The 9,609-nt window shown below is 40.3% G+C and overlaps 1 protein-coding gene across 1 annotated transcript in view; it reads left to right on the forward strand.

Moving 5' to 3' along the window:
- Positions 1-9,325, forward strand: part of slc49a4 (solute carrier family 49 member 4) — a 52,769-nt gene extending 43,444 nt beyond the window's left edge. The window contains exon 9 of the mRNA XM_031276924.2: positions 7,459-9,325. Coding sequence (XP_031132784.1) covers positions 7,459-7,574 — 116 coding nt within the window. The 3' untranslated portion in view covers positions 7,575-9,325. The remainder of the gene's footprint in view (positions 1-7,458) is intronic.
- Positions 9,326-9,609: the final 284 nt, after the last annotated feature.

The following is a 9,609-nucleotide window of genomic DNA, read 5'->3' on the forward strand; positions in this document are numbered from 1 at the left end:
GTGGATTACTGTAGTTCAATTACATTTTATTTTTAGTGTCAAATCATAACAGAAGTTATCTCAGGACACTTTACAGGTAGAGTAGGTCTAGACCACACTCTATAATTTACAAAGACCCAACAATTCCCCTCAAGAGCATGCATTTGGTGCGACAGCGTCAAGCAAAAAAATTCCTTTCAACAGGCAGAAACCTCAGGCAGACCCTTGCTATTGGTGGGTGGCTATCTGCCTCAACCGGTTGGGGGAGAGGAGAGAAGGAGAGAGAGAGAGAGAGAGATAGAAACATAAATATATGTTAATAGCAGTGGGTATAATGGTTTCAGTTTTAGTTTTCACATTAAAAGGAACAGTAGCTGAGGGACAACTCAAACTATTTGAAAATGATGATCCAGATGACAAGTAATGTATTTTTAAATGTACAGTACATCAGTATGGTGATAAATTATAGATAAGACAGCGATATATACCAGGTGTGGATAGCGCAACTGCAAGTGAACACACACACACACACACACACACACACACACACAATCAATGATGTATCCTCCGCTTGACACTTCTCTCTCCCGTGATGAATGATGGACTGCTGTGTGTGTGTGTGTGTGTGTGTGTGTGTGTGTGTGTGTGTGTGTGTGTGTGTGTGTGTGTGTGTGTGTGTGTGTGTGTGTGTGTGTGTGTGTGTGTGTGTGTGTGTGTGTGTGTGTGTGTGTGTGTGTGTGTGAGTGATGTGCTGGATCCTGACAAGTTCCCTGCGACAGCCGGAGAGAAGATCAAGCTGAGATGATTGAGGCTTTTGCTGTTCTTTTCCTTATTTCCCACCCTGAAGTCGTCTTAAATAGCATGATGCATTTAAGCTTTCTTGTCAGAAAATTCACACTGCTGCAGGCATGCAGGCATTGTAATGTGAGCTTGCAGATAACTACCTCAGTGGTGGATTGCCACCAACTGTCTACCTGCACAGAGTATCTGTAGGTACCAAGTTGTTGCCATATTGGCAGGTAACCAACCACTGTTTGCAGGTTAGATCTGTCAGAGTGGTGTGATACAGCAGTGTAAAATGGATATCATGATATGAGGTACAGTATCCTTTTGGTTATCATAATAGCAAGATATATTTAGGGATAAATCTGGTCTATATTTTTCTTATTGTCAGCAAATCCCATAAAAAGACCAAAACCAACAGTGTGTTAGTCAGTCTCGAAGGGCTGAGAGTGAACCTGGAGGGATTTGAGTGGATTAGTTTAGCTTAGTTTTAGTCACAGTAAAAAGGACAGTAGCTGTGGGACAACTCAAACTGTTAGAAAATTGTGATCCAGATGACAAGCATTGTATTTTGAATTCTCTGAAGCAGTAGTATGTCAGTCTGGTGATAAATCATAGATAAGACAGCGATATATACCAGGTGTGGATAGACAGAGCTTTGGGTAGATGAAGCAGCTGCAAGTGAACACGCACACACACAACGCTTTTCAACATCCCTACGCTGTGTGTGGATCTTAGTTTCAAGCCAAAAATTACATTTGATTTTAGAAACTTCTTGAAAAAATTAATTCCTACCAAAGATTAAAAAAATATATCGTAAATATATAGTTTCATTTTTCAAAAAGGATCAGGAATTTCCTGGAAGAGCTGTAGCACTTTACTTTTTAACCAACACACTAATCACAGGGCTGGTGGATCGATCACTGGGTGCTCCTGTCAACATGTCGAGGTGTCCTCGGGCAAGACACGCCTTGTATGGCAGCTCGGTCGCCATCAGTGTGTGATTGTGTGTGAATGAGAGGCAAAATTATAAAGCGCTTTGTCTGTTATGGTAGAAAAGTGCTATTTAAGTGCAGTCAATTTACCAATCAGCCGATAGTAGCTCACCATAGATATATCTGTGTGTGTCTGTCTATTTCACTTGATTTGTATTTTATTTTTTAAATGCAGTACAGGAATGCTACTGTTATTTTTGAGGTCCTTTTGTTTCTTTTAGTTGTAATACTTTTTTCTCCTTAGCATTTCTATGTAGCACTTAAATATAAAGTGCGTTACACATTGAATGTATTATTATTAATGTGTCACCATTATGTGTCCATCAGAGCACCAACAAGTGTATTTGTCATCTGTGTAATTTCCCCCTTAGTGCATATCTTTGGTATTTTTTTTTGTATCCAAATTCATCAAACAACGTTTTTATGTTTGAAAAAACGAATATCGACTGATGTATTGTTGTCAGATGTTTATTTAACTCTCAAAGATCAATATCAATAATCTGCCTCAAACATCCAGGTTTGTGCTGTAATCCTCACACTCAATATACAGTATATTGATTATTCAAGATACATTTAAGTTTCTCAGTATCGCCCAGTGATAATTCTTACCTGTTATTATATCTATAACCACTTCCTCGACTGAATTTACAGAACACTGTCTATTTTCAAGACAATGTATGTTTCGCTGTCATGGTATGAAATAACATGTATTGTGGTAGAAGACAGATTTTCAGAATTTTACCCACATCTACTCTGCGTCTACTCTTAACCTGGATGTTAAAACACTGAAAAGTGCATAGAGATCAGCTGTGTTCTGTTTTCTTGAAGAGATCACTCCTGTAAAGATGAATTTGATTATTATGTAAATTCCCTTTGGAGGTATTCTAGCGGGCGTTCTCATTACTCTGATTTCATCTCTTTAGTCCCGTAATAGATGTAGCAAATAATATGCAGACTTCAAAACTGATGAATTCTGCATGAGCCTCTTCTTTTCGAAACCCTTCCACCTTCTATTGAAAATTGGCAGCCCTTGCCTTTTTTAAAGATTTCCATTCATTTCCAGTTTACAGTTCATTTTAGGGTTTTCCTTTTGGCTGCCCACTGCCTCATTATGCATTCTGAATTATGGTTCCCTTTCCCTGCGAGCGGAGAGGCGTTTATGAATTTACCTCATGTCCATTTTAACATCCATGAGAGGCTGGTCTTGGTTCTGTGAGCACTCCATGGCCTCTTGACTCTGGTGTCCTGCTTTAAGCCCCAAAGTCTCTGAACCATGTGACTCAGAAACATGAATGAAACCTCCAGGCAATATATCTGCGCCTGTCACTCTTTTTTTTGATTTCATCTGCTGTGTGTGTGTGTGTGTTTTGGGTCAGGCAGAATACAAAGCAGCAGAGAGGTATTGTGGAGCAAAAGAGCCTCAAAGGTTTTGTAGAGGAAGAAGAGGAGGAGGAAGATGAGGAGGGAGGGGAGGGGTAGCGTTGAGTTTCCGTTCAGCTGTGAGTTGTTAGAGTCTCCTGCATAGGGGGAATTTGGGATTATTCAGCACAGAGAAATAATTGCCGCAGTTCTTTAGTCCCAAGAAGTTTTTTTTTTCACCTTTCTGCTAAACTTTTCATTCTCATCAAAGTGAAAATGCCTTTTGCAGACTAACTTTTTCAACCCACCGTAATGACTGTGGAGGTGTTTAAAATAATAATAATAAAACAGCCTTTCTTTGTTGAGCTCAGTTACTCCTGAGAGAATATAAGCCTTTTTTACTTTTTTTGTTTTTGAGACAGATTTGAATCATGATTGAGAAGTAACATTGACAGAGTCAATGAATAGCGCCACATTAACCCACACAGAGTACACACATACTTTGGCAGTCAGTATGGATGATCTGGCTTCTATACTGTAGGTGTTCTTACCAACCTGTCGATCTACAGTTAATATTCCGCATGCAGGATGATGAATGATCTTGTTCTTTACACAAAGCTCATCTATGTATCTTGAGGTGTGACCCCAGTTCTCTTAAAGTGCTCATATTATGCTAATTTTCAGGTTCATAATTGTATTTAGAGGTTGTACCAGAATAGGTTTACATGGTTTAATTTTCAAAAAACGTCATATTTTTATTGTACTGCACATTGCTGCAGCTCCTCTTTTCACCCTGTGTGTTGAGCTCTCTGTTTTAGCTACAGAGTGAGACATCTCACTTCTGTTCCATCTTTGTTGGGAGTCGCACATGCACAGTACCTAGGTAAGGACTACTAGCCAGTCAGAAGCAGAGTATGAGGGAGGGCCATGCTAGCAGCTAGGCGAGCATTATAACGTGTGTTACAAAGTGACGCATGTTCGTCACGGAAGTAAAGGCTGGACTACAATAGAGCTGTTTGGAGCAGTTTGTGAACAGTGTTTTCTGTTGGAGATGGTAAGTCCCTTTGGGCTTTTTCACTTTGTAAACCGATTACATGCACAAAACAGATATATAACACAATAAAGGAATGAGAAAAAGCCAAAAAGCATAATATGAGCACTTTAAGCAAAGGCTGCAGTCATAACGTAGAACTGAGCCACATTCATTATAATGTTGCATTGACCTCAATTAAAACTGATTAAGGCCATAAGATGCCTGTCGGCCCATGTCATGTCTTTATCTGAGGCACCAATGTGCTGATGGTGGCAGCTACAGTAATAGGCTGTTAATATGATGAACTGTCCCACGTTTGCGCTGACGTCTTCTGAATGTGATCATTTCGTCACAATGAATCCGGTATAGTTACTGGCAGCAGTTCTCAGTTGAATTGTAGTTTGTGGCTGATGTCCAGTTGTAATGGTTTAGTTACTTAGCAGGTTGAATCGCTTGACATTCTCCGCCATCATCGCAAACTCCTACCTTGTTCTATTTTTATAACTATATCCTTTACTATTTTATTACTATCTGAATACTACCTAATTGTTTGCATTTTTTGATGATGTACATCAACAGACACCATCCTATCAACTGGAATAACCTATAGAAGTTTGGAAGTTTTAGGTACAGATTGATAGTTGACTACAACATACAAAGCTGTTCATTCATTTTCAAAATTTGTTGTGGTTGCCATAGCGCCACCATCAGGACCATGGGGTTAAGATGGGGCGCCTGGGTAGCTCACCTGGTTGACCATAGCGACCACAGCAGCCGCGTGTTCGATTCTGACCTGGCACCCTTTGCTGCATGCCGTTCCCCTTCTCTCTCCCCTCTTCTGTCTTAAGCTGTCCTGTCACATAAAGGCCTAAAAATGCCCAAAAAATAATGGTAAAACAAAAATAGGTAAGATAGAAGGAAAGGAAGGACAAAACAGAGAATGAAGAAAATTCAGTAAAAGATAAGTCTACTAACTCCCTACCCCCTTCCTTTTCAGCAACTTAATTACCAGCCATTTAGATAACTCTGCAAAGTGCTTCAACAATCAGTATTAAATCAGTAGCCTAATCATCATCGCATAACAGATAAAAATAATTGATCAAAAGTAAAGAAGTTTAGGAAAATAATGAGAGGTTTTAAACGATTCTAGTGATTTTATTAGTCTAAGCTTCAGTTGTCCAGTCACCTTTAGTGCTCTGAGTTTCCAATATGAATATGTGGCTGCCCACTCTATTATAGTAAGTTATTAGTTTTAGCAACACAACTCTCAACTCAACTATGTCTGTCCTTTAAACAGTGATCATTAAAATCTGATTATCAACCTTAAAGCAAAGTGCTGAACTAATGAGCCTCCAGAAGCCAGTGACTTCTCTCTTCTTTCCTTCCTTTTATCTCATTTGCTCTAATCTTCTTTCTTCATCCCCTTTCCTCCTCCTTCTCCTCCTCCTCAGTTCCCCTCCTGTCTGCGTACTGTTCAGACAAACGTTTCACTGTTCCCTCCAAACTTGGCTTCAGTAGTGTCCTTAGAGATCAGAGAGGAGCAATTGAGCTGCTTGCCTATTTTTATCACATCACCTGATTGAATTACTACAATTACCAAGCTCCCCATTAGCATTCATTTAAGGCTGCGCCCCCAAACACAGACACACACACAGACTGTGTGACTCCAACTTTAAATAGACAAGACTTTAACAGGCGTACACGGAGAAGACGGCAGGTCAGATAAACACAACTCCATTAACCTGCCTCCACACCGGGTCTCCTGCTGTCCAGCTCATACACTTTTGATTAATGAGGCTGCTTTAGGAGTCTTAACACCTCACTGCAAACCAATCCCTAACCCCCCCCCCATCTTTTCAAGCCCCTTCTCCACTTCTCTTTTGCCTCGATTTATTCTTTGCTTTCATCTTCACACATCTCTTACCCCTCATTCTTTCTCCTCGTGCAAGCGGCGAAGGATCGAGCACACAAAGATTTTTGCCAAAGCTCATGTTTTACCACAAAGAGGCAGCGGCGTGCTGTCCAAGCACCACTCTCTTCATGCATTGATCAGGTACTCTTTTCAGGCCAGGGCAGCTAATTGACGATATTATTAAAAAGCTGGGTGATTGGAATCAAAGTGGAGCCGTTGTGAGTTCAGACACATTGTACTTCCCATCTGCCCTCCAGATTCAGCATTATTGCAGACAGCCAGAGCACCTCTCCTGTGGTTAATGTAGCTTAAACAGAGCTGAGAAAATATAACCCCTCATTCTGCACCATGTTTAGGTTCAAGTGTCGGTCATTGGTAATGGGGAACGCTGCCAATATCATTGACTTATTCAGAATCATTATGAAAGGCAGCTCAGGAGGCTGTTCTTATTTCTTATATGGGATGTCAGGAATTCCTATTGATTAGCCATTAGTCCTATATGATACTCATAAATTATTCAATGTCACTTCATACTAACTCATTAGGGTTTCTGGATGTACGTAGATGACTCATATTTCATTATGAAGGAACACATGGTCAATGTTGCGGTCTGTTGCCTATTACTTAAGCAGGGTTCAACTCTGGTTCTTGTTCAGAACGGAGCCAGTATAATCTCTTTTTCTAAGTGCATGCATGCATCCACAATGCATCCACAATGCATCCACATGCATGCATGCATCCACAATGCATGCATCCACATGCATGCATGCATGCATGCATGCATCCACATGCATGCATCCACAATGATTTCACTGCCATGTTTTGAAAAATCTCGTAATTGAGTCGTTGAGGGTGCATCTGATTTTCACATCTGATTGTCGCATCTTTGATCCCTTTGTTTTGTGATGGATCGGTCACATCCTTTCATTTAAATAGAATTGAGCATCTAGCTAACAGAGAGGAAAGAGCAATGACCGTCTGTGTGTGAGCAAGGAGAATGAAATCATCTGGAACTGAGAATATTAAAAAAAAAAAAAAAGCAATTGAAGGAGAAGGCATAATCTTACAGCCAAGTCTTGGAAATGGTGTCAAGAGGATGACCAGAGGATGACCAGAAAGGAGGTGTCCATGTACTTTTGGCCATCATATTTATATTTGTAAGGAAATAGACAATTTGAGGAAGACAAAGGTGGAAAAGATGAGAAAAAAGGGAAACAAATACACAGTTAATAGATAATGTATCCAAAGTGGAAGGTCAAAAATAAATTTTCCACCTGCCCACCCAATGTATCACATTCTGGATATGAGCTGAAGCAGACTGCTTACAATCTAACCCAAACATCTATCTCTCTCTCTCTCTCTCCCTCACTCTCTCCCTCTCTCTCCACTTCATCCAGATCTATCGTGGTTAAACTGGTGTCTAACCGGCTCCTGTCTCTTCAGCCTGGTCCTCATCCTCTTCTTCAGGGAGTCTTATGACCGCCTCTACCTGGACGTCTTTGTCTCTGTGTGACATTGCTGAGGACAACAAATCCCCACAACAACTTAACAATGAAGAACTGAATAATTATTCTTGCACAAAGAGGAGGAGAAAAAAGGAGACGAAGGGAAAGTGGAAAGCCCACACTCTTTTATAACTTAAGATTTTAGGATGTAAATGTATATATTGGTAACAGTGGTGATGGATTGCTGTTTTATGGCTGCAGATGAGAACCACGAAGCGATTCTACACCAATGTTTACTCTTTATACGTGATCGACTCAATGCCATATGACTGTTTAACACATCATTAACTGTTTTTATTTGTCAGTCTATTTGTTTGTATGTAAACAAACGTATGTGAACGGTTTAATTTTCTTAACCAGGCACAGCATGACGGACTGTTAGTAGTTGTTGTTTACAGATAATGTACAATTTAAAGTTTCCCCTTGTGGCCACTCTGTTCACCTTCCTTGATCGTGACTCAAGTAACTGGACACTGACTCAAAGCTTCTGAGTCCAATTCAGCATCAACTGTCTGCCCCTAACGTGGAAGGAAAAGGTCATAAGCTTCATCAGCCAATCAGCAGGCCTGGCTGTGCTGAGTCGGGGCTAAACGGGGGACCTGGTGTTTTAGTGCTGCTCCAAACTGCAGGATTCGTTGTGGGAAGCTTAACTGTCCTGATGCCATTTAGTGACCTGTGATACTGTCATTGAGAGGCAGGTACTTATATTATGTTTTATCGCCCTCTCAAGACGAATATTATGCAAAAATGATCTACAACTGAATGGCGGCCAAAGACGTGGGCTGGAATTGGAGAAACCTGCACTTTTTCCCCCACAACGTGGAAGAAACTGAGTCATCTGAACTGTTACACCTTCACATTTCAGAAGTTGTTCAGACTATTAATGGCTAATTGTGTCAATTTCTGCTTTTTAATCTAACCCCATTATGTTAATTAGCTTTTTACAGATTTTTTAAATGTGTTTTCCTCAGTAGCCTGCCAGTAATTATTGAAAATGTCTCAACACTAACACAGTTCACACCCAGTTTCACTAAAACAGGATGTTTGGTGCCGATTTCAGCCACAGCTGAGGCACACTGAGGGAGATTATTTTATCATTTAGACATGAGGATTACGCTGCGCTGTAATTGCCAAGCTGCTCCTCCTCCAAAGCACCAGCAGGTGTCTGCGCCAACTGAGAGTCGACTGACGAAAAACCCGAAGGGAAAAAGAAAAGAAAGTTGCCATTTTCTTGGATTCCTTGACTGATTAAACTGGAGCTGTAACAAAAACCCAGCACAAGATCTGGAGGGACACAACCACAAGGAAACACATCATTGTAAATGAAAAACACCTGTCACTTACGGACAAAGTTTTTGTCTAACTTTTCCATGACTTCTCTTAGTGTCTTTGTCTTGCACAGCAGCTATAAGATGTGTTTTAATGTGTTTTCCTCCGGGGTTCGAGAAGCCTCTCTCATGTGTTTCGTGGTTTTTTTTTTGTTGTTTTTTTACTCTCCTTGTACAGAAAAGGTTGTCTTTTACCTTTTGACATGTTGCCTTAATTGCCCAGTGCTGTGCGTTCAGCCTCCCTCTCTTCCACACTGTGACTATTTTATCTGTATATATTGTTAAAGGTCATGTTCTTCTGTCCTGCAGCACACACTCTGTGGTTTCCCGAGCTTTGGGTTATAAACATCCTTGTTTTGTGGAAAGGAAAAAGAAAAATGTGACAATTGAATATTTCCAGCACCTTATTAAAATAAACATGTCAAGATTAAGACTGTTGTTGTTCTCCTGTTGTTAATAGGGTTATGAAGGGTATTAAATTGCAGCTGTTTGGGGTCCACCGAACAGCACAGATTGCTGTTGAGTTCATTTGTGGTGGGGTTTTTTTTAGTACAGAGCCGACACAATAGAAGATGTTTCAGTGTCCAAAAACATACACAGAGTGCAATTACTGTACTATTTTGCTTTACTACTACTAGTACAGTATATAAACAAACGCTTAACAACATCAGAAAACATGAATAACTTAGTGCAGTGGTAAATAATTGAATGTCGG

Source organism: Sander lucioperca, chromosome 8, assembly GCF_008315115.2.
Source record: "Sander lucioperca isolate FBNREF2018 chromosome 8, SLUC_FBN_1.2, whole genome shotgun sequence".
In the NCBI taxonomy this organism is placed as follows: domain Eukaryota; kingdom Metazoa; phylum Chordata; class Actinopteri; order Perciformes; family Percidae; genus Sander; species Sander lucioperca.